Below are 26,259 nucleotides of genomic sequence, written 5' to 3' on the forward strand. Positions count from 1 at the left end.
AAAACAATGAAAAAACAAATATCTGAAATCTCATTTTTGTATTATTCATGTTTTTAACACGTTTGAAAAGGTCACAAACTGTAGTCCACTTTTATCTCTTTTCCCCTATATCATTTTTAGATAGGCCTGTTGAAATGTGTCATTCTGATCTAAATAAAGAAATGCAGTGCAAAATTGGAAAACCTTTACTTTTCCAAACCCTTAGAATAAGCGTTCTTCACTCTGCTATTAAATGTCCAAGGTAGATTCGCTGAAGCCTTTCAAATGCTAAGGTGGCCATATTTCACTCTAACAACATTCGCGTCTCCATAAAATATTAGCGCCGTGGCAGAAGCGGCACTCAACTTGATGACGTCTTGAGACACGCGCTTTTTTTTCAGTCCAGGTCACATCTCATGATGAAAATAATGAAAAAACAACAATGATAATTTGAGTAATGAAAAAGGTCACATTAGGTCTGTGTTTGTTACACTGTTTAGTTGTCAGTTTGGACATATATAGGGTACCAGGCAAATATGATGCATCTGTGTATCTGATCAGTGACCGTGATAAAGATACAATGGCTGATCTAATTTTCTATTGTGTAGGCCAAGTGATACCATCGTTAAGACTCACTTAGCCTATCTATGAGTTTATCTAGACCCGCACACTGAAACATTTTTTTTTACTGTATCACATGAAACAAAGATAAGGGTAGTTTTAAACGAATACTTATTTTTTAAATCTTATTTATTTGTTATTTTTTTTACAGCATTTACAGAACATTTCAAGATAACCCCACAACTATGCACCCCAATGAATCCGTTATGGCATCAGAAAAATATCAATTATTGTGGTCAGTTATTTTATCTTGCTCTGAAATAGATTTGATTAACCATTTTCTAAAAGGCAAACTTTAGTTAAGTATGCCTAGTCTATATGCTTGTTATACATCCACAGCACATATCCTACACATAAAGCGTACTCTATATGCTTATTACACATCAACAACACAATCGCCTACACATAAAGCATACTTTACAATTAATAGGCTACTGGATGTGTCTTCTAGAAATGCGTGTAATCTTATCTTCAACCTCCTTCAAATAACTGGTAACAATGAAATCAGTAGGCCCTGCAGCATAATTGTATTGAGTTTAATGATGTAGTCTACTTACATTGTCATCGGTAATGGGTCATAATGTAAATGCATAATTTTAGTCAAATCTTGAAACAATTATTTCTACAGTACGATGCATCATTAATAGTACAGTAATATATTAAATGCATTAATAGTGTGGCTATGTCCAAGTGGCGCACATGAAAAGTAACCGAGTGTGTTCCCTCCAATCAGAGAGCGCTCTCACTCAACATTATCCAATGGGGAAAATGCGTATGCAGGTGGCTGCGCTGTTATCAGTGCATCCCGCTTCACTCACACCATAGCTCGAGTCAATTTACGAGAAAGCCGACCGTTATGGTCACCATCAAAACCACAAAAAAACGAAATCAGATCCTCTAACTTCCGAGTGGATTCTCGTTGTGGACGCATGCGGAAAGCTCACTATTGACAGTCTGAATTGGAGAGAAATTTTCGATCAAACTATTGCCCGACAACGCAAGAGAACTTCTCTCCTAAATAAGTGTTTTTGTTTTCGGAAGTGTCATCATTCAGTGGCTGCGGTATCCAGGATATACGTCTGAAGCACCTGTAGTGGCCTCTGCTTATCAACCAGTTCAGCACCTTTATATTCCTTTCCTCGGTTTATTGTTATTTTTACTCGAGCGAATTTGGTGGTTCATGCTCTCCAATGTTAGCTGTTGGGCAGATGGATGCTAACCGGCAGAGTGCTTTCGTCCTAGGCAGTACACCGCTGGCAGCATTGCACAACATGACCGAGATGAAGACGTCTTTATTTCCCTACACTTTGCAGAATCATGCGGGCTTCAAGGCGCATTCTCTTACTCATTTGAACTCACAGCTTGCCCTGGGGACACCACATGGAATTAGCGATATCTTGGGTAGACCTATCAACTCAGCTGGACAGCTGCTCTCTGGCTTTCCAAGGATAAACGGCTTGGCCACCACCGCAGGAATGTACTTTAACCCAGCGGCGGTTTCTCGGTACCCGAAGCCCCTGACGGAGCTCCCAGGGAGAGCACCCATATTCTGGCCTGGAGTGATGCAGAGCTCCCCTTGGAGGGATCCTCGAGTGCCCTGTCCTAGTAAGTTCTCTGCCTGGCTGTGTCGAGTGCAAAATGTTATAAAAATGCAGTTATAGAAATGTAACATTTTTCTGTAGGCTGCTCAAAAATATTTTACTTGTTTAATGCAGACATCTGTTGAATTTGTTGGGTAGCTTATTTTGTGCTGCTTCTTGTAAATAACTTTGAATAACTTAACTTATATTAAAGACCTATACATAATTATTCGATGGGCTTTCCATTTATATCGGTTGCTTTTTATACATTTTTTATAAATGTTTTAATTAATGTGAAAGCCTAGCTATGTTAGTCAACACAAAGTCCCTCTCCAGGAGTGAAATCGTGAGAACTGTTTACTACTGATGTTGAAATACTAATCACTGTTGTGTTTACATATTTTTGACTAGACTCTTCAATCTTTTTTGTAGCTCAAGCAAACATGATGCTCGACAAGGATGGAAAGAAAAAACACTCCAGACCAACTTTTTCTGGACAGCAAATTTTTGCATTGGAGAAAACCTTTGAACAGACGAAATACCTTGCTGGCCCAGAACGAGCTCGACTGGCTTACTCTTTGGGAATGACTGAAAGTCAAGTCAAGGTATCTATCATTACTTGAGTTATCCTTTGACATTAATTAAAATGTAATGAAGCCGTTATTTATAGATGATTATCTTCAAATTAATATTGGCATATTTGGCTGTTCTGTGTGTAGTATGCTTTATGATAAGTTATGTTTAACAGGCTTATTATTAGTAAGCCTATTATTATTATTGGCAATATGGTTAATATTATTGGTATTAGCCTATGTTGTTATTATGTTGTCATTATTATGCAATTGGAGCTATTTAGTTAACTTCATGTTTAGCAGGGTTTTTTCTTGGCTCCGACTCAGATAATGACTTTTATATAGGAATAATAATTTCTACCTATACTACCAAGAATAGAATGAGTTATTATTGTATGTATTAAGTAGCTAATTGTATGTTATTCCTTCTCCCAATAGGTATGGTTTCAAAACAGGAGAACCAAATGGCGGAAGAGACACGCAGCAGAAATGGCAACAGCCAAAAAGAAACATGACTCTGAAACTGAGAAGATGAAGGAAAGCTCGGACAATGAGGATGATGACGAGTACAACAAACCTCTGGACCCAAATTCGGATGACGAAAAAATCACGAGACTTCTGAAAAAGCACAAGGCTACAAACCTTTCCTTGATCAGTCCATGCAGCAATAGCTCGGACACCTTGTGATGACATTGAGAACATGTCGAGAAAAGACTCAAACACTCCATGATGCTTCTAAAGCTAATTTAACCAGGGTATAAATTGTTCAAAAGGAGAGAAAGGGCGCTGATGGGTGGTATGAATGATTTATGTTGTACAGACGAAAATGTGAGATGTATATATTTTTTACTGAGTAAGTTATGTTATTAAACCAATGTAAACAAGAAATGGCAGGCTTTTCCCGCAAATCCCGATAAGCATATACCTTCTCAATATTGTAGCTTAATTTTGTTATATATTGCAGAATAATGTCGCCCATCTCTCCACCTTTACCATTCTAAATTCAAGGTACACAAATGTATGAATGCAAACGTTGTAAATTATGTAAAAAGCTTGTTTTAACGATCTAAACTGTTTTATTTTATAATTTCAAGGAATTTGTTTCACCTCATCAAACAAAAATAGAGAACTGGATAATCGTTTGTTGGAATAAGAGAGTATTATTGCTTCCGCGAAGATGGAAGAAAAAAAACTTTGTATTATGAATAAATTATTTAACAAGCGTTTGTTTTTAATATGGAATTTTGTTCCACTTCACTGAAATTAGTCTTCATTGAATTAGGCTGCCTACCAATAGTCTGAAATTGATTGGGACCCACTCAATAGCTGAAAAAGGCGGGTATGGTCAATTATATTAATCGGAAACCTGTTATCTTCCTTTATCCAAGACCATCAAAGATGTTTGGGATCTGTTTCGTTCTTTTTTGTAATCCTTGCCCAAGTCGGAATAGCTCAATGTTAGTTGCGTTGGTGAAAGTATAGGACTATACTAAACTCGTAATAGTCTTCTGAAACTTTAGTTGTTTTCAAGATGTAACTTTTTTTTAAAACAACGGCGTTGTGATGGTGGTGATCAGGCCTACAAATGCTAGACCTACTGTATGCATTTACGCATAGCCTAATGAATTTCATAAATATAGGCTACATATAAAATCTAATCATAATTTGCTCTATGTTACAAACATGAAAATGTTTAGATTTACAAAGCCACATATAAAATGGTAACTGGAATGGGGTGTTGTTTAGGTTAACCTAGATAAGTTTGCGTCACATCCCCAAATTACAACCTATTTAGTTTATTTAGGCCAATTTATTGTCTGCACTTTAATGTGGATATCATATTTTGAAGAAGAGTGTGAGTGTGTAGACTAGCATATCTCGACTAAGTATTTTAGACTTCACACATTTCAGAACAGTTTCGATTTTTTGTTGTTGTTGAACTAACACCTCTGATGTGTAGGTGTTATTAAATATTGGGACATTATACATTTATTCAGGCTTAAAGCGCAATAGGATAATTACTATTCTATAGGCTAATTAAAGCCCTCATTAATAACCTGTATTTCTGGAACAAATATAATCCATTCAAATGTAACAAATATAATCCATTTAACTACATATTGCATGTATTTCGATACACGTTCCATTATTGCTCTATTCCATAGCTTGTAATGACTGCACTGGTTCTAACTTGAAAACAGAATTTGGCCACTTTTCATCATCCATCGTTGTTTTCTGTAGCTCTGCTCCAGTGCCAGTCTATCTGCAATAATCATTGCCTATATCAGAGTAATTACCAACGTGGATACTTTAGGCTGCATGGTTTAACTTGATGTGATACCACGAACTTCATCATGGAAGCAGGAGCATCTTTGGAAATATTCATCTTTGAACTTTAATCTTCTTGTGCACATAGCTTCAGTAGGGAGGGTTGTGTCCACTGGCCATGCGTGCAAGTTCATCAAGATCCACAAATAAGTAGGCGTTGTCAATAGCATCTTGTTGTGTGGTACAGACGCAATGCTGAAGTGATACATGCGGTGGAATAATGACAAAACACCCATTTAGTTCTAATGGTTTTATTGCTTGAGAACCGTATAATCAACACTAGAGGCCATGCCGTCCATTGGGTAGAATATAATCTCTATCTGCTGAAAGGAGTGAACAAACTGCCGCTTCTCTTAACACGTGACCAGCGGGAAACACAAGCAGTTTTGCCCACGAACCAAATCACACTGTCAAGACAACATGAAGTCTGCAGCAGGCACAAAAATCATTTCAACTTGCGGTGATTTAGATGGAAAACTCAAGGAGCAATCTAACGGCTTCACACAGTCTGAGCTCTGTAGTGTAGTAAATTAAATCAATAACAGGAAACGTTCGCTTTTCAACAACAGCCTCCCATAATTGCAGTTTAATGCTCTAACGAGCGATGAGAGGAAATTATTTGCAACATAGCAATGAAGGCTGTTGAAGGCTACATACAAAATGAAAAAGCAATTCTCTCAAGTCTTTCCTGCCTTGAGCGTTTTTTTAAAGCTAATTTTTTTAAATATATTTTTTACAATGTATAATCAAGGCCTTTATCTATCAGTTGGACTGTTGTATTTTATGTTGACTTTTCACACTTCATTTTGTGTATACTTGGCACCATTATGCAGTAAAAAAAAAGAAGAAAAAGAAGACCTTTTACATTTCTTAAAGAATACCCAAGCCTATCTAAAAACACATTCAGAACCATAATATCATTACATAGAAATAAGTTACAATAATAATAATGTGAGTGCTATATATGAAACAATCTTATATACTTGCATGGTCTATGGCACTGCTTAAAACATAATTGGATACACTATACTGTATGAATCATGTTGGCTAAAAAGTGTTTGTTTTTCTCACTTGTAATGATAGATTCAAAGGTCATGGCTGATGGAACACCCATGCAGCCATATTGTCTCCATATACTTCATAACAATTTTGTTAAGAATGATAAATTCTCTCTTTAAAAAGTACAGTATATAAAATGAGATTCAGCTGATGTGTGAGGCATGGCAGTGTGTTAGGCACACAAGTCAGCAATGACAAAATAAAAATAAAATTAAAAGTAATTGAAATGAACCAAAAAATATGTATCTATTCTAAATAGTGGGACCACAAAGTTTGGTCAGAAGAGTGACAATGGCACTAAAACCATCAACAACTCCATGTGAAACTTTCCAATGTACAAATAAACCTAACAATATAGATATACAACTTTTTAAAAACATCTTACATACTGTATGGAAGTAGCTTCTATACATAGAGACATACCTACAATTGCAAGTATGGTATCTAAAATAATGTAGTTAAGACTGATTTCTACTAGAGTTTTGGCAACAAGGCTGTAAAATAGTTTTTTTCCTTCTTCCGGGGGAATGGGGTGCGCGTAGCAATGGTAAGGTCAGTGAGGTGTGTCTTATCTCAAACGTCTCTCGGGTGGGAAGTCCAGATACTGACGTGTTGTGTGGAAAAACAACAGCTTGTATGGATGAAGTGTTAGAACGACTGCAACTGGTCAGCACTGCTGAACAGTCTGTATAGGGTCTTCCGTGTGTGTGTGTTTGTGTGTGTGTGTTGGTGTCCAACTCTTGGTTCTTATCACAGAGGCCCTTCAGGCAGAGATCTTCTCCACCCTTTGGCACCACTTCCCTGACAAAACATACACACACACACACGCCATGAGAATACTGCATCAGCACCAGGCCATGTGTTACACAAAGGAACAAAATATGCAAAAGATAAAGGACGTGAAAGCATAATAATAAATATATTATTATTAATAATTAATAACAGTAAAAAGCAATAATAACAATCATTTATTCATAATAATAAAGAAAAAATATTTACCACGACATCACTGCACGTTACAACACTTGTGCTTATTTGCATTAGGTTTACCTGCCCCGGCTGTTAATCGAAACGACAGGTAGACAGGCTGCCAGACAGACGGACAAAGAAAGACAAATAAGACAGTTAGCAACAGTCCTGCCCTGAGTGGAAGGGCCAAAGGCAAGGTGGCCAATACAAGTTTAAACCCCACTCTCTCCCTCTCTCACACACACACACACACACACACACACACACACACACACACACACACACACACACACACACACACACACACACACACACACACACACACACACACACACACACACACACACACACACACACACACACACACACACACACACACACACACACACACACACACACACACACACACACACACACACAACCATCCATTACACACAGCCTAAACTCGCATACCAAGGGGTGCACATATTTCCTCCTGCACGCGAACTACATTGGACTTTTTTTTTTAAACATAGCAGAATGTGATTTTAGCGGGTGCGTGTGGTTCTTGGCCTAGGTCTGGTGGAGTCTGTTTCACTGCCCCGGTCACCTCACACACACACTACTGTCCAGTCCACAGTATGTAATGATGAAAGACTGAGGACTTCAGCTTCAAGGCACCTCTCTCTCTCTCTCTGTCAGCTTAACAGCCACTGCCTAACATTGCAGACTAGACGGACTGCGTTAAATACTGTCTATATAGTCAGCATGACAAAAGAACCTCTGATCACAATATGACTGTTCACAGCCAACTTTTGGTTTCACTATAGACACATGCAGAATGTGTTCATAAGCAATTGCAGTAATAGGTCAATGGAGTACTATTGTTTTGGTTATGATAAGGTAAGGTAGTCGTACTAATCTAATTTACGAGTCATATTCTTCAAAATCAGGGACAATACAGAATAGCATTCATTGAAAAATGACTGGAAACCATACATTTCAATCGTGCAAACTCTTAGTTTTCAATTGAAACAATAGAACGTGATGAAATAATGTACTTGATCTCACACAGCCAAATCACACACACAAATCCATACAGACAGACAAAACACACGCCCACAAACAGGCACAACACAATTACAAACCAGAAGTGGGCTAGGCCTGTGATGTTACCTTGTGGTCCCCCATGCAGACATTGGGCCCTATATTGTCGTAGACCAAGTATTTCTCCTCATTTTCAGGCTGAGAAAAAGACAAATGCAAGACATTAACACAACGCTGAATACAGAGTAGTATAAACATGTAAACAAACAATAAACATAATTGAGAGAGACAATATTCCTACCAGAGTGCAAAATAATTGTATTCGTTGCCATTTTGAGGTAAACATTAGTTTATTTTGTTAAAATTGAACAATGTTACTAGGTGAATCTTATTATCTTAGACATTTCGTGAGCTATAAGTAAATCTGGTCCTAAAGTACTAGCCTACCCCTGAATGCATATGCCTTCTTTATAACTAGCAACAGGGTTTAAATGGTGTTAAATACACCTTTAAAACTCAATATTGCACCATTTCCTTGAAGATTGAATTGAGTGAGTAGACGTGAACTGTGCCAAGACCATATTTACCTCCCAAACAAATGCACTGATTCAGTATATGAATGAATCATGTTCCATATCTCAAACAAAGGAAGTGTCAAACACAGACATTCATCTCAGGCCTAGAGTATAATAAATCATATTTATCTGGTAGAACTAAATCCTTTTTAAATAGTCAGAGCGGTCAGCTGTGATTAGGTGAATAACACCGCCACTTGAGAAGTAACACAAGAGTAGCTTCAGAATGGGCCATAAACTTACATCCAAATTAACTTCAAACCTATCCTGCTAGTCTAAGGTCACCGGTGCGCTGGCGTGCACCTCGCGGTGGGGTACCTCGCTCCGACTCTCTGAGGGGCCACGCTCTAGCACTTTCCCCAAACGCCTGCCAAATGCCTGAGTTGCTGCAGACAGCCCTGGATACATTCATCACATACAGACTTGATCATTTACAAAGGCAGCATAACACTGTGGATTTTCTGGCCTGTATAATCTTTAGACAGATAAACACATTACCAGGGGCCCTCCTGCAGAAACAGAGCGCCCGCTCCGCTGAGCATTCATTACCGCGCTTCCACACTTCGGCGCGGTGCCGCGAAGGCGGCGGGCAACCTTTGGCGTGTTAGGGCTCGGCAAGCAGAAAATAACATGATGGCGAGTTAACCGACCGTGCCATGATAGATGATGCCACTCGGACGCCTGTTTACAGGCCCATGTCTCAACAATCTGTAACGCTGCCCGGGGGTGACTGAGTGTTTGTGTGTGTCTGTGGTGTGTGTGTGTGTGTATGCTCAGTGCATCATCAGCCAATCTGTGAACATTTTAACATAAGGAGACTCAGCCTGTTCCCTTAATTCTAAACAATTAACCTGTAATTGAGAAAGTAAATCAATTGTAGAACTACTATTTATAGAAACAATTGATAGGCTTTTTGGTGGCTCTTAAATAAAAATACATTTATAAAAGACGAGGGCAACGTTTTGGAAAGGGGGATAGGCCAAACCTTCCTGTATAGCCTCAGTAGATGAGGACAGAAAAAAATGACTCATTTGTTCAGGACAAAGGAAAGCCAACTTCCTCCTCCCGCCTGTGTACTGGGGCTCAAAGATGTGTGTGGCTGTGAGCAGACTCACACTGTGGAGTGGACTACTGTATCCCAGAGACCATCAGATAAATGGCAGGCACTGCTACAGAAGATAAGTGCTATTGTGGAAGAAGGGATTGCTCTGGTGTTGTGGTCAATAAAGGGTCTCTCCTCTCCATGGACAGCCGGCCAGTTTCTCCCCATACAGGGTAATGTTCAATAGTGCACACCGTTGGAAAGCGTTTTGCAACGGAAAGCAAAAATAGGCGTTTTCATTTAGGACAAGTTCAGACAGTATCTCTCTGTTTTACCCCATTTCTAACCATTTTCTACCTACTGAACACCTGCCATGCCATGTCGATGTGGCTGCCTTCACTTTAATCTAGAGCTGGCCTAGTCTCATTAATCACATCAGATGCCTTCCAACAGTTCTCTTGTCAGGGACTATCTCCAATTTAATCAAGTGTGAGAGTGCATTTTCAGACAAAACACATTTTTCCTCTTGTCACCTTAAAAACCACAGTAATCAAATAGGTGGAGAAACGTAGTCTATTCATTGGGCTGATTAAAGGAAAGATGGGACATCTGAGTGTAAATTGAAATGACAGATTTATACCCACTCCTTTGCTGACAACTGCAACCAACAGGGAAAACAGAAAAAAGGATGCATTTGTCAAAGTTGGAGTATCATGGAAAATGGTAAGTTAGGCTGATAGCCTCCAGTATCTATCTATGCAGCAATAGTCTATGTGCTGGGGGGCTAGGGTCAGTCCGCCCGCCCGCCCTCCCTCCCTCCACCCAGAGGACCTGAGCCCTTGGCTGTCCCCATCCCCAGTCCACCTGGTCGTGCTGCCAATCCAGTTTTTATGCTGTTTTGCCTGTGGCTATGGAACCTTGACTTGTTCACGAGGCGTGCCATCTTGTCATTCTGCCGCTCCAGTTTCAACTGTTCTGCCTGCGGCTATGGAACCCTAACCTGCTCATCGGACGTACTACCTTGTCCCGGACCTGCTGTTTTCGACCATCTCTCCCTCTCCCTCACTACCGCACATGCTGTCTCGACCTCTGAAAGCTCGGCTATTAAAAGTCAACTGACATTTGACTTGCTGACAACCACTTATTTGACCCTGTCGGTCATCTATGAATGTTTGAACATCTTGAAGAACGATCTGGGCGTAACGGTCATGTTCTCTTATAATCTCCACCCAGCACAGACAGAAGAGGACTGGCCACCCCTCAGAGCCTGGTTCCTCTCTAGGTTTCTTACTAGGTTCCTGCCTTTATAGGGAGTTTTTCCTAGCCACCGTGTTTCTACATCTGCATCGCTTGCTGTTTGGGATTTTAGGCTGGGTTTGTGACATCTGCTGATGTAAAAAGGGCTTTATTAAAAAAAATATATATATATTTATTAGTAAACATGTTAGGAAATGCACTTTGTGTAGTTGCCAAGTGTTAAAGAGGTATTATAAACAGTTTTGTATTATCCAACCCCAGGGTACACTTCTCCAGCTTCGCCATGTTCTCTAAACGTCATAGCCAGACGGGAACAGCAAACAACTGGGGAAAGACAACAGTCTGGAGCCCAAACTGGTGCTGTGCTGACGGAGAGGGGCGGAGGTGGCAGATTGGTTGATAGTTTACAATGCCTCTCCTGGATTTGGGCAGGGTGGTGGGCTTTGGGCTGCGCCAATGTGTTGACTCTTGAGAATGAGCAGACAGAGGGAGCACAAGAGCTCCAGCTTTATAGAGCCATTATGGCCCAATGGCACTCGATAAGATCTGGGATATATATACTGTCTGTGTAGACAACTGGGCTTAACTCTTCCGGATGAATATTCACACACAGTACATTCCTCCATCTGGGGTGGGGGGGGGGGGGGGGGACAGAGTGGGTGGAAGAAAAAGATAGAGAATGGAGGAGAGAGTTGGAATGTGATAGAGGGATAGCGTTATAGTAGATTCCCATAGACCAAGGGTGTGAAGACATCCCAGATGGCAATCCAAGATTCTACATGTTGATTCAGAAATAACCACAGGGTGATGGTCTGCCACTGACTGTTATTGGCCAGACGTCGTGTGTATGCGAAGGCTAGGTCTCTGGCTATATATATATACAAGGTTAAACTCACCTTTAAGGCTAGGTCTCTGGCTATATATATACAAGGTTAAACTCACCTTTAAGGCTAGGTCTCTGGCTATATATATACAAGGTTAAACTCACCTTTATGACCAGGTCTTTAGCTGTAGCAGACATGAGGACGCGGTCACACCAGGCAGGGCATCTGGTGTCCATGTACTGCTTTCCCTGACTGCTGTCTTCACTGTACGGATAACTGTGGAAACAAACCCAAAAACACAACCATCAGTAACATACAGTTCGTAGAACAATGGTCCATAAAAGACAATTCTGTGTATTCTAATGTAGATTGTGTAAAAAGGTATCGCTAACAAATGGGTTTAGTTTTGCAAATTGAGTTTCTAAGTTTGAGGCTAAAGCACAGAAGAGGAGAAAACCCCAATTAGATACACAGCTTTGACTTTCTGGAAATACTCTTTTGAATGAACACACATGGAAGGATGGCTCAATCAGAGCAAACTTGTGAGGAACGAGCCATGCCAACTGTACAGGGTCTGACTATCTCGCTGCGGAAGAAGCTGAGTGAGTATGTGAGTGTGATCTGTAGGGGGAGAGAAAGAGGTAGAAAAAGAGAGCGAAAAAGAAAGAGCCAGAGCAGAGTGAGTTTCAGTCTCCATGTTCTCTCTCTCTCTCTCTCTCTCTCTCTCTCTCTCTCTCTCTCTCTCTCTCTCTCTCTCTCTCTCTCTCTCTCTCTCTCTCAGAAATGTACAGCAGCTACATCTTTATGTAGCCATCAAAAAGAGATTAGTGCTGTGGCAAATGGCCAAGTGAGATTGTATCTGGTAACGGGAGGAACAATCGAATGATTTAAGTAGCCGGGCCCGCCGGGAAGCCCATCGAACCGATACAGATTTACATTGTTGGAAATTCAATTTGGCCCTCCAGCTCATCAAACTGCATCAGATTTACATGCCACCAATCCAATTTGTTTGCGGGGCTCATCAGGATAGGAGAGGCTTTACATACTGTAATACCAATCCAATTTGTTCCTACAATGCTACACACAGGGGCTCACCGTGGTGTAACACAACATGCATTCGCCCGGGGCCAGAAAAACTCATGACAAAATAACCACAGCCGTCCTATATTATCCAAAGCACTATTGTCAAGAAGCTTGGGTATAATAAGACTTGTATCTGGGATTACATACTGTAAATGTCATGTGTGATTATTCTGTTTCTGTGTGTCTCTGTGTGCGTGTGTATGTGTGTGCATGCATATGGGGGTGTTTCGCTATAATGTAATGACTTGGAGACCCCTCCTAGTATTCTCCAATCAGTCAGTCAGATGGGTCCATCTGATGAAATATTTTTGTCCTGTTAACACACAGCTATAAGACACATTTACCTAGCTAACTAGTGGCTGCGAGTACACACACAGGCACCTCCTTAGGCCAATCAGCCATGCTGTGCAAAGCAGGCCAACATACACTGTCACATGGCAGCCATGAAGGCAGAGTGTGTTACTCTCAGGCAGCCAGGCAGGGAACCAACTGGGCAAACAGAGGCCTGGTAAACACCCCCCCTGACGCACACACGCATACGTGCACACGCACGCACACATACACAATGCACTGGGACAGCTGCCACAGCACAGGGGGCAATGTTACAGTTGTGCCATGGCGACCAGTGTGACACACAGACTGTGAACTATGGGACAGTGGCGGAGGGGGGGGGGCACATCCGGCCAGTACACAGCACCCCCCGCTGGGTGAACAAACAGGCCTGCAGAGGGCTCCTTACAGGCTCCTTACAGAGCACACAGCCTCCAATTAGCATGAATGGCACTTTAAGCATGTGGAAATGCAGCAGGTTTTTGGTATGCTAAAGAAGGGATGAAAGATGGGTCCAGAGGATGAAAGTATTTCAGAGGGATAAAGAAGAGAGGGGATAAAGAGGGCTCAGAGAGAAAAACAGAGTGCTGGTGGAAAAGGGCAAAGTCATCAAAGTGGCTCGGGATCAAGCCATCTTCAGGGGTGGCCTAGCTACAGACTCTTCATTTAGTCCATACAGTGAACTGGCCCTAAATTACTATGCTATCTCTCTATTGTAAGGGAAATATAAAGGAGTACTCAACCTCTCATAGCAAATTGCTGTGGAGCACATTAAAAAAACTAAACCACTATCACGGTTTCTGATGATAAAATAGCAATCTTAAAAGATTATTAATCCTTGTATAAAATGATGAACAATACTCAACAATGGCAATTAAACTGTGAGGCAGTCTTGCACTCCTCTTCCTCTTCCTTTCTCACCCCACCCTCCAATGGCCCCAATTGAGATAACAGGTCCTAATGCAACAGCAAACACCAGAGTGGCGGCTTTGGGGAGTGCTGTGTGATTAATGTGTCCGATTAAGGCGCTCACAAACTTATCTGAAAGCAAACGGGGCGAGTGGGCGTACGGTCCGGAGCTCCTATCGGGCACTTATTGCCCGCAGCAAGACTAATTACACTAATTAATGGGGCCGAGCTGATAAACTCAACAAATCTCCCACCTGTGTGTATGACAGTGTCCCATGCTCGCTGTGAGACAGAGCCTGCGCATGCAAGCACATGCACGAGCACCAGTCCGTTGGCCAAACTTCTGTCCCTCAGGCAGGCTACAGTGGTGGTACTGCAACTGGCTCCATAGCAAATGGAACAGCTGCACCCCCACTTTCAAAATAGGGGTGCAAACATTTTTGCATCCCCAAATTTTTTTTGCTAGAAAATTACCATTATCCATTAGGTCATTTGTAATTTTCTGTGTTAATGTTTTTATTATTTTTTAAATAAGGTACACAAAACAGGTACACATGGACAGAGAAAAGAGTGACAATACCGAACAAGACAAACAGTTACCAACCAGGCGCCAGACTGAAGTATGTTGAGAGATGATAGGTCCAAATTCTGAGTTTGCAAGGTTTGAGCGGGATATCAGAATGGATTATGTCTTCGAGTCTGTAAGGGGCAACTCATTTCCCCCTCCATTTCAATGACGAGCAACGTTTTGAGCTAAGTCTGCATTAACATAGATGTGTCCATTTGATATATGATATAATAATTAACAGAATGCATTTTGCACCCTCTCCCCAGTCGCCTCAAGTCGAACGGCTTCGTCCACTCAACGTTTTGCATTGCTCCTGGCAACACAGTTATGGTTCAGTGCAGTTAGAAAGCACGCGTCGCACCACTGATGTTTGAAATGAAAAAGCACCTGCAAAAGAAACGTGTTTATCTATTTTATTGTGCTGTTATATTCGTATCGTTGTCCGATGGTGTTGGTCCAGGGGTGTTGTTGTTACATACTGTATAATTTGACCTGCGATCACCAATAGCAAATTCATTGTATCGTCTCACTTCCCATGTGAGAACCATGATGAGCATGGGTATCTCCGATTTGGCTTCGCTGTAGCGCAAACTTTGACTATGAGTAGCCGTCCATCAGCCTACCAAAGGTTGCACCTTGGCAGAAAACTGCATGTCCGGTAGCTCGCGGGCTGTCAATGAGTAGCTCTCGCAAGTACAGTGAGAAATACTCAGTAGGGCTAATATTACGTGATTGAATATGAAATAATTCTCCTCCCCAAACTGTTTACAGGCATTTAACACCATTCAGCATTTTTGCAATATATTTTCCCAACTTCAATCGGTTAAATCACATTGTTAAACCAAATGAAAAAAAACAGGATATTTGTGTCTGGATAAAACAGTTCTGCTTATGGGCCCGGCTCCATGAGGGGGCAAAAGGGGACTTAGCCCTCTCAGTTGAATATTTTGCCACCTCATTTTTTCCCCCATGTCCCTATATAAAAATAGCTAAAAAGTTCAAAATATTGCGTGACAGGTTGCCGCGAAATCCGTATCTCTGCTGCGCTGTGTCAGCACCATGGACAGAGCGTGTGTGTGTGTAGCGGGCCTATAAAAAGCCACTGGAACGGGTTTCCATGGGTTTCCAAAAAAAGCACCGTTTGTGGTAGGCTATGTGAATAACGTAAAAACGCCACCGTCATTTTTGATTTATAAGGAATAAGTCAAGTTTACAGTTGAAGCTGCTTCACCCAATTCATCACCACTAGAGTTTAGTTAGCTTCTTAGCTAGTTGTATAAGGCGTTAATGTTATTAGCCTAGAGTGTTTAGCTCTAACCAGCTAATCTGCCACAATGGATATCAGAAACCAAATCACACAGAGGCCGCCACCAAGCCCAGCAGCGATGATGCTGCCGAGCTCCAGCTAGCTCTCTGTGAAGTGCTTACCCCCCTTCCACAAGGGCCGCCAGGATAATGGCTCCACATTCCCCTCCAACTCCGACTGTTCCTGACGATCTTGGAACAGAGACAGCAAGCCCAGGTTATCCTAGAATTCTACCCTAGCCACAGGTTTTCTGTCCAACAATGTCAATTTAAGAGTAACTGGTTCATATGACCAGAGTAGCTGCAATACTCAGTTACTGCAGATGCACAATTTTGGTTCCCATGTCAAAAGTTCTGTATTGGGTCCAATGCTAATGCAGACAAAGCCTTCATCCAAGGCAGATATTCTGACTGGAAGCAAGCAAAAGATTCGGAAGGCCCGCATCAAGCAAGGAGCATGTGAAATTAGAGGTCCACCGATTAATCGAATTGGCCGATTAATTAGGGCCGATCTCACGTTTTCATAACAATCGGAAATCGGTATTTTTGGACACCGATTTAGCCATTTTTTTTTTTACACCTTTATTTAACTAGGGAAGTCAGTTAGGAACACATTCTTATTTTCAATGACGGCCTAGGAACGGTAGGTTAACTGCCTTGTTCAGGGGCAGAATGACAGATTTTTACCTTGTCAGCTCCGGGATTCAATCTTGCAACAGTTAACTAGTCCAACGCGCTAACCACCTGCCTCTCATTGCACTCCATGAGGAGCCTGCCTGTTACGCGAATGCAGTAAGAAGCCAAGGTAAGTTGCTAGCTAGCATTAAACTTATCTTATAAAAAACAATCAATCAATCATAATCACTAGTTAACTACACATGGTTGATGATATTACTAGTTTATCTAGCGTGTCCTGCGTTGCATATAATCGATGCAACGCAGGGGGATGATTTAACAAAAGCGCATTTGCGAAAAAAGCACAATCTTTACACGTCTGTACCTAACCATAAACACCAATGCCATTCTTAAAATCAATATACAAAGTATATATTTTTAAACCTGCATATTTAGCTAAAAGAAATCCAAGGCAATATTAACCAGGTGAAATTGTGTCACTTCTCTTGCGTTCATTGCACGCAGAGTACGGGTATATGCAACAGTTTGGGCAGCCTGGCTCGTTGCGAACTAATTTGCCAGAATTTTACATAACATTTGACATAACATTGGAGGTTGTGCAATGTAACAGGAATATTTAGACTTAGGGATGCCATCCGTTAGATAAAATACTGAACGGTTCCGTATTTCACTGAAATAATAAACGTTTTGTTTTCGAAATGATAGTTTCCGGATTCTACCATATTAATTATGTTATAGTTAAGTCTATGATTTGATATTTGATAGAGCAGTCTGACTGAGCGGTGGTAGGAACCAGCAGGCTCGTACGCATATATTCAAACAGCACTTTCGTGCGTTTTTCCAGCAGCTCTTGACTGTGCCTCAAGCATTGCGCTGTTTATGACTTCAAGCCTATAAACTCCCGAGATTAGGCTGGTGTAACCGATGTGAAATGGCTAGCTAGTTAGTGGGCACATCCAATAAGAACATCCAATAGTCAAAGGTATATGAAATACAAATCGTATAGAGAGAAATAGTCCTATAAATACTATAACTACAACCTAAAATCTCTTACCTTGGAATATTGAAGTCTCATGTTAAAAGGAACCACCAGCTTTCATATGTTCTCATGTTCTGAGCAAGGACCTTAAACATTAGCTTTTTTACATGGCACATATTGCACTTTTACTTTCTTCTCCAACACTTTGATTTTGCATTATGTTTTATTATTTATTTGAGGCTAAATTGATTTTTATTGATGTATTATATTAAGTGAAAATAAGTGTTCATTCAGTATTGTTGTAATTGTCATTATGTCAAATAAAAAAGTAAAACAATTGGCTGATTAATCGGTATCGGCTTTTTTTGGTCTTCCAATAATCGGTATTGGCGGTAAATCATAATCGGTCAACCTCTATTTGAAATACATTGCACTGTAAAAAGAAAACAAGTTTGAAGTGCTACTGAAACTGAGGTGTCAACACTTGTTAATGACAGGCAGCTGGCAAGAACTATTTTCCCACTTTGACAAACGTGATCAGTCAGCACAGACAAAGCATTCTACACCCAAGGAAAGCTCAACTAATCCAACTGGCATTTGAGGGGGACCTTAAAAGAAGATTTCGGGGAGAATGGAATTATCGATTACTCAGAAAGTTCAACTCTTCTGAAAAGGTAAGTCAAATCTAGCTGGTTGGTTTTGATCAAAATCTTGGTGGCATAGCCAGTGGTGTCATTTTCTGCAGACACCTAGGGTACGGAATGGCAAAATGACTTCTTTAGCCAGGCAATATTTTCATTGCCAAAATGGCCTTTTTTAGTGTGTAGGGCACTGCTATGGTGCTGATAGAGCGCAACGAAGATATCGCGACAACCTGTGCCTTCCTGGTCAAAAGCAATGGTCTCGGCATTTGAACTTATGTTTATTGTGGTACAGCGTGATATAAGCAGAATTCAACATGATTCCAATGCAAGAACCCAAATGACGCCCCTGGGTAGAGCTACATATCGCTACGTTTCATTGTAGAAATAGATAACCATTGAAATAGAATGTAGGCTTCCTTAGTAGCATACTGCTTTTCCGTGGTTGTACATGGAACTGTACGTTTTGGAAGCGTGTTTACGGTAGGTCGGCATTGCTTAATTGATCACAAGGGTGGGTCGCATTTGAGCAAAAGAAGTGTATTGTGCCATATTGCAACGTTTTGCTTGAACTCACGAGCTGCATGGTGTTTCATGATTGAAGTGGGTCTATAGGCCTGTTTATTTGGCAAGACAGCTGTGCATGGCTGCATCTTGCTGTAGTAGGCTGTTTTGTATTTTCCTTTTGTTTACTGTGTTTGTTTACTGTTGTATGTAACTAGCCAAAATAAAGATTGTGCCATGCCTTTATCGATCTATAGTACGCCTACCGCCGTTTTGATCTGTTCACATTCATTCGTTCCCATTCGCAGTTGTGTTGGTGTTCTAAGCCAAACTGCTATTCAGTATTTTGTTTTGCATGAATAACTAGGCTACTACTTTCAGCATTTAGTTTGCATTATTATGATATGACAGCTGTGTGTACGGCTGCATTCACATAGGGTAATTCACCTATTACATACAGCCTATCTTGTCGTCTATATTTACTAGGCCTGGTTTTAGTGTGTAGGGTGCTGTTCATTGTGCTGGAACAGCGCAGCAAAGATGGGCTACAGATTTCACACCAACCTGTCACTTCAAAAGCACTCAATGGTCTTTGCATTTGAACCTTATGTTTATTGTGGTGGTAAAGAGTGATATAAGCAGAATTCAATATAATTCCAATGCAGTAACCCCCCCCGAAATTGCATCCCCTCACCGATTCCAACTGCTCCCTTAGTCACTTTATCCTGGTGCCGGGTCTGTCTACTTGGCTGGGTAAGTAATATAGACCAAATATGCCTTTTCTACCCTCTTTGCATCAAGTATGTACGCTGCTGAGACAAGTCAATTAAAAAAGTGTTCATGTTGACAATGCTCCACACAACGGTGCAAAAAAAAAAAAAAAAGTCAAGACCCTCACCCTCCCAAGCTTCTGAACCCCTACTTCCAGACAAAGTCAGGCGCCCAGGCTTGGCTCAGCTACCTAAACAGTTTAGTTTCTATGAACCACCGGTGGCTGTGTGTGATGTATAATGCACTGTGAATAATCTGTATTCATAATGGTGGAAATAATTGGAAACGATGTGGTCAAATGTGCACCGTTGAAAACATCCTCTTTAGTTGGGCTTTAAACCTCACATGAAAAATGTACTGACTTCAACATGGGGACTCCGTTCAAAGCCACTACACCCATTACTCATTCTTCATGTGGGGTTTAATGTTTGACTGCCTGCTGTGACATGACTCATAGGTTTGTCCAATAAGTGTCAGTCGTATGTTTGGGCAGTACAGAGGATTGGCGAGGTGAAACCTTAGTATCAGTCAGACCTGGGTTCAAATACTATTTGAAATCTTTCAAATACTTCTAGCATTTGCTCTAGTCCTGGAGTGCCAGATGGGTGGGCTTTGCACTTTTGCAAGTATTCTCTTGGTTCCATTGCACCAGACCAGCTCAATCAAGCCCAGCTAAAGTATTTTAAATCAATTCAAATAGTATTTGAACCCAGGTCTGGTATCACTCAGCCTCACCAGGCCAATTGAGAGCCTTTATCCCCAGGCTGCAGTCACACAGCACTGGTGAGCGTCATACAGGCCAGGCCCCTATTCCATCCTGTCCCACATTTCCTATCTCCCGGCCAAATGCCATTATCTTGTTCTACATAATGAATATGTGAAAAGCCAAATAGGTGACAAGCCAAACATATTTAACGAGGGCAATATAAACTAGTGACTATCGGCAGGGAGCTAGAGTTAAGAGTTATTCGAGTATTAATGACACAAGGGCAGAGGTCAGGAGGGGCATCATGGGGCATCATGGGGCTAAGGTCACATGACCTAGTGTTACGGGGCTGTACGGACGCAGAGATTGGCGGAGCTGTCAGGTTATTTTAATTTCACTGGAAAAAATAAATAAAATGTAATGATACCTCCCCCGCTCAGCCATATTTGTTTACCATTGTCAGGGGAGACTTGGCAAAACAAGGCAGGAAAAGAGGAGAGACACCTCCATTTTCATTCACAAAGATCAGCCACACAAACTGCTATCAATAAATCTCCCTGAATGTTTGCTCCACATTTCAGGGTTGGGGAGCTCTCCGCCGCAACATTGGCCCAACACAAACACCGTGTCAAAACACTGTGTTGCTCAAAGGTTGTGTGTGTGTTCACATGTTGTGTGTGTGTGTGTTGGACAGACTGCTACTCTCTGTCCAAGAGGTTCTGTATCAGTAAAGAGCTGCATCTATTCTGCAGCCCCCCTTTCACTCAAGAGGAAGTCTTGAGCGTCTATTTTAACCCCTATATGTACCAGAGGAGTTTAAACAAAGGCTCCCTCTCATCCCAGTGAAGCATCAGCGCAGGAAAGAAGCACACAGACACATGGCCATTGGAAATGACCAGCTATCATCACACTACAAAAGCCCCTCGTCATTTTTTTATGGCTCCCCAGCAGTTGAATGATGGATGTGTTGAGAGTGTGAAACAATGTTCCTCCTCAGCTGATGATAACGCTCGATCTCCTCTACACTCCAGCGAATAATACCGGCTGTGTGTGCTTGCCTTAGGATCCCTCTCTTACAGTAGTTAACGAACATCTGTGGTACTCCATAAACTGAGTCACGCGCCTCCGACGGAGTATAGGAGAACCTTTCAGAGGAGGAGAGGAGCTATAACAAGAATATCCTTCACTTGGCTTGCCATCAGACACGCGCACGCACGCACACACACACACAGTGACATCACTCTTAAGATGCCCAGGGGACAGGATCTCGATGTCTTCCTCATTCTGCAGGGAGAGTAGGAGAGTCAGTGTAGGGCCTCCCAGGTGACGGAGCTGTCTAAGGCACTGCATCGCAGTGCTAGAGGAGTCACTACAGACCCGGGTTTGATCCCGGCCTGTGTCACAGAAGGCCACGACCGGGAGACCCATGAGGCGGCGCGTAATTGGCTCAGCTTCGTCCGGGTTAGGGGATGGGATGTCCTTGTCCCGTTGCGCTCCAGTGACTCCTTGTGGCAGCCCGGGCGCATGCACGCTGCCTTGTGTCATCAGCTGTAAAGTGTTTCCCCCAACACATTGGTGCGGCTGGCTTCCAGGTTATGCGAGCAGTGTGTCAAGAAGCAGTGCGGCTTGGCAGGGTCGTGTTTCGGAAGGCATGGCTCTCGGCCTTCGCCTCTCCTGAGTCCGTACGGGAGTTGCAGCGATGGGACAAGATATCAATTGGATATCACGAAATAAAAACATCTAATAAAACATTTCAAAAGGAGAGTCATTGTGTTAAGAACTGTTTCCAAATGGCCATACTGACACATTCACAAATTCAATTAAACTATTCAATGAAAAAACATCACACTCAGTAATGTGCTCTTATCCATTGGTGAACTCTTGGAAAATCTAAGACGGCCATAAATTATAATGCAAAGCATTCAGTTGCTTGTTTTCAACTAAAACTTGTTTTCTGTCTTTATTGAAGGGACAGGGGACGGATTAGTGCTTCGAGAGCATGTCCTGGAGATTTGGCAGATCAACACTTATGTCATTGGACCAAATGCTATTTTCCTCCCTAAACTAATGGCCAACTGCACAGGTAATTTGTTTTTCTCAAGGTCTTCATCCCCCTGCACTGTAAATGCTGTGTATTTTCCCAGGGGGGAAGTCACTCTTCGGCCCATCCTCATAGACCCGCCATGTTTGGAAAATGTATGCTAACTTGCCAAGGTTGGTCCCGGGGCGCTCCCGGCTTCCTGTTAAACACCAAATGGTGAAGAGACAACCGTTTATCAGCCTCCCTCGTCACCCACCCTGCCCCTCCTCAGCTCACGACCTCCTGGCCGATTCGCCCCTCTCCACTACTCCTGCTCTTCTCCCGCCCTGTCTAGACTGGGCAAACACAGACGCATGGGGCTGTAGTCATCCTTTCTATCTCAAGCGCCTTCCCATATTTGTCTCTTTCCGCTCTCACCTCTCCATCTCCCCTTCCACCTCCTCCATATATTTTTCTGTGTGGGGGACTCATGGGGCCGTATGGAGTTAGAACCGCAGTCTGTCTGATGACGCTCAAAATCCCCTCAGAACCCATTCAGGGTAACCTGGTTAAAGCACAAATAAATTATTCCCCTACTCTCTCATTGTTTTACTGAATTCCACCCCCCCCCGCCAGGGTTTATATTACATTTTTGCATCGATCTTAGACAACAAAAAAAGGGCAAATAAATTTGATATCGGGCAGTACTAAAAGCCTTCTCCTAAATCAATAGAAATATATGAATAACATAAGTTACTCAACCTCCTTATATGTTTTAAGGGAGATTACCGTAGTTATGCTACTCCAGCAAACTGAATCAAATTTGAAATTGTAAGTATACCATTCAGTTATTTTCAGTCTTGGGGCCATGCTGTCATTTGTTACAAAGATGATAGTCAACCTTTGCACAAGAACCTTTCTTGAAAATGCTCAGAAGAGCGTTCATGGAATGGATGGCGCTTACTAGTTTGATCATACGTGATTGGTTTCCAATTGACAGACTGCGCCTCATTCCCAACTACCAAACTCCGACACATATCTCCTTTTAAAAAACGTGTGTGTGTGTGTGTGTGTGCACTCCTGTGTGAATGGTATACCCCTTAGCCTATCAGCGTGCGGCAGCCAGCTGGCACCAGGTACAACTCTCGCGGGCTGCGGCCAAATTCCACACCCCGATGGCTGAGTGCTTAGACATGTCACAGCCAACTTTGACAGACAACTTCTTGAAGGTGAGCAATATGAATTTACAGCTTGTTGCACATTCCATAAATGCAAACACAACGCACGAGTATGTGTGGGACAGACAATGAAATAACGTATAGTCTCAATAACACTATAGTGTCTTCTTCAAGAAATGGAATGGAACCTCCAGTTTGTAGTGTTTGGCCTCTTACTGCAGCCTGGTTGAGGGTGAGAGAGAGGATCATCATTTTTTCGCTGTTACACATTTTCACAACCTTACACCTACAGTTCTTGCCCTGTATTCACAAAGCGTCTCAGAGTAAGAATACTGATCTAGGACCAGGTCCCCCCCGGTCCATTCAATCTTACTCATTATGACCTAAAAAGACAAGACTGATCCTATAATCAGCACTCCTACTCTGAGACTCTCTGAGAATACAGGCCCTAATCTCTAAACAAAATGAATTGATAGTTTTGATGACGTCTTTATACCAGGCAACATGCTCAGTGTCCTAAAACACAGCGACGACGAGGCTACGGTTTTCCACTCACGTTTCACAAGTGGACAGACTACAACATGCAGGATTCATTGATAGATTAAACACGAGTGACCAGTATTGACTTATCGATTGAATGCAAGCGAGAGTGTGTGTGTGTGTGTGTATAGAGGGCCTCTCATGGCCTGTGTTAAGCGGAGTAATAACCTCACAGATGGTGAGGGGCTGGTCCGGAGCAGGCTATGTGATGGAGAACAATCTTTGACTGCTTGATTGCTCATGGAGCACAAGGGAGCTCTGACAGGGGGAGGGGGGAGGATGTACACGCTGTGTGTGTGTGTGTGTGTGTCTGTTGGTGCAAGTGTGTGTTATGTGAATGGGAGGAGGGGTTTGTTTAAGTTTAACTAGGCCATTTCTACTCATTACACCACTTACAATGACGTGGCTTTGTATCAGACACTGAGTGGATCAAATAACATTTCCGATGCTGTGCCGAGGTCTCCTCAATTTGATGAATCGTGTTTCCAAGTAGGTGAAAATCATTTGTATTCGTTCACAGCAGCCTGTTCATTCACCTGGCAGGCAAACGATGATTCAATATTATATTATGGATAGATAGGCGCAAAAGTCACAGAGTGTAAAAGGACAATAAATCCAGCCGTCACTTTATGCAAAGCGATGCAAATGGGGTCCCTGATTAAGAGACAGAGTCATTTAAAAACAGTGACTGCCAGGACCTTGTCATACACACACTCCCTGCCTGCCCCGCCCCTTGCCCGCCACTAGAGCAGTTTATCAAGTAATTATTGTTTGATTACAGCGTTTCATTATCTGCACTGATTGAGTCACAACTGGCGGCAAAGGTCAAGCACCATTATCGCGCCAGAGCCGAGACATATTTCGATGCAGGCCGGGTGTGTGTTTTCCCTCCCTCTCCTCTGAAAGGGCTAATTGCAAATGCATTTGTTTGAGGAAGAGGAGACAGAGTAGCAGGACCTCCGCCCCAATGTCCTCCAACTCCCACCGTGATGGAATATCAATGCAGGCCGCCTCACACTCACACAGACACACAGACACACACACACATGAACATACAACCAAACGCACGTACACACACACCCCCAGGGGAGCATTTTAGGAGCACATCCAATCATACTAAACAATTGATAACCATCAAACATATATTTGGCATAAACAAAGCCATTTGGGCCAAGAGGGATGATTGAGTAATGTTAAGGCCCCATACCCTAAATGAACCAAAACATCAGCCTCTAGTACACTGCTGATTTACTCTGCTCTTCAAAGATGTGGTGCTGCAGTGAGGTTCGTAGTAAGGTCCCCTTCTTTTCTTAACCCACTCTTACCATTGGATAGAATGTGTACTTCCAAAAAAGTAATTCAATCTGTCGGTACCCTACACTGTTGACTGACTCCTGGATAACTATGTATTGTAGCTACTGTAACTTGCACATGGTTCGAGTGAGATGTGAAGGGTATAAGGGTCAGGGCCGCCATTTCAGGGGCAATGATAGTGGAGGTGAGAGAGTAGGCACTTTATGGGGTTATAGACAGGGGAAGTAGGTAATATACAGGATAATAGACAGTAATAGGTAGGTACCAATATAGGCACCAATTACTATGCAGTGTAATAGATAGTTACATCCCTGGAAGACCATTATTGATTTAATTGGTGATTTTTGGCTCTTGTACCATACTATTATGGAATAACTGCCTTTTTAAAACACCACATGCATCAGTATGGAGTGGTACAAGAAATCCAATTTGTTTATAATCCCCCATTAGATAACAGGAGTGATTGAGTTGAATAGGTGTGGTTCACAGACATGGATTCATAAGGAAACATTGAGAGGATTTCATACCTGGGAGGAAAGGAGATCTCCAGCTCGTGCAGCCGTTCCTTGAAACAGGACAGCTCACTGTCAAACTGTAAAAACTGTGAAGAGAGAGAGAGAGAGAGAGAGAGAGAGAGAGAGGAGGGGGGGAAGGGAGAGAGTGAGTGAGTGATAAAGGGTTTATTTCTTTACAGAAAGTAATATCCACTATGTCAGTCATCACTCACTGAGTGAATAACTATGAGAGTGCGAGTGTGAGGCGCCTGCGTGCATGAGTAAGTGTTAGATAACAATTGTGTTAGCTTTGTTTCTCTCCTTTTTCGACGTGTGGATTTGTGCCTTTGCCAGCATACTGCACAAGTGTCATGAACAGTGTGGTGGTACATGAAGGCAAGTGTGTGAGAACAGCTAACCAGTGTTGATGTGTGCGTCTCTGACCTGGC

The 26,259-nt window shown here is 42.1% G+C and overlaps 2 protein-coding genes across 4 annotated transcripts in view; one reads left to right on the forward strand and one right to left on the reverse strand.

Moving 5' to 3' along the window:
• Nucleotides 1-1,363: 1,363 nt before the first annotated feature.
• On the forward strand, nt 1,364-3,975 carry LOC109888756 (homeobox protein Nkx-6.2). 2 transcript variants are annotated; one of them, XM_020479926.2, is made up of 3 exons: nt 1,364-2,205; nt 2,613-2,785; nt 3,191-3,975. In XM_020479926.2, the coding sequence occupies exons 1-3, from the start codon at nt 1,791-1,793 to the stop codon at nt 3,437-3,439; spliced, it is 837 nt and encodes a 278-aa protein (XP_020335515.1). In that variant the 5' UTR covers nt 1,364-1,790; the 3' UTR covers nt 3,440-3,975. The 2 variants fall into 2 exon arrangements, with proteins under 2 accessions (XP_020335515.1, XP_020335514.1); XM_020479925.2 differs by having other exon boundaries at nt 1,365-2,205; nt 2,592-2,785.
• A 1,339-nt stretch (nt 3,976-5,314) lies between these two features.
• The window catches only part of LOC109888952 (inositol polyphosphate-5-phosphatase A-like), a 261,099-nt gene continuing 240,154 nt past the window's right edge, over nt 5,315-26,259 (reverse strand). Inside the window, exons 12-16 of one of the 2 annotated variants that reach the window (XM_031823382.1) lie at nt 25,844-25,917; nt 11,997-12,108; nt 8,264-8,332; nt 7,190-7,226; nt 5,315-6,940 (exon numbers count right to left, since the gene is read on the reverse strand). In XM_031823382.1, coding sequence (XP_031679242.1) covers nt 6,903-6,940; nt 7,190-7,226; nt 8,264-8,332; nt 11,997-12,108; nt 25,844-25,917 — 330 coding nt within the window. In that variant the 3' untranslated portion in view covers nt 5,315-6,902. Of the gene's footprint in view, nt 6,941-7,138; nt 7,227-8,263; nt 8,333-11,996; nt 12,109-25,843; nt 25,918-26,259 lie in introns of both variants that reach the window. The other variant, XM_031823381.1, reaches the window with a different exon arrangement.

The sequence above is a fragment of the Oncorhynchus kisutch genome, linkage group LG4 (genome assembly GCF_002021735.2).
Source record: "Oncorhynchus kisutch isolate 150728-3 linkage group LG4, Okis_V2, whole genome shotgun sequence".
NCBI classification, from domain to species: domain Eukaryota; kingdom Metazoa; phylum Chordata; class Actinopteri; order Salmoniformes; family Salmonidae; genus Oncorhynchus; species Oncorhynchus kisutch.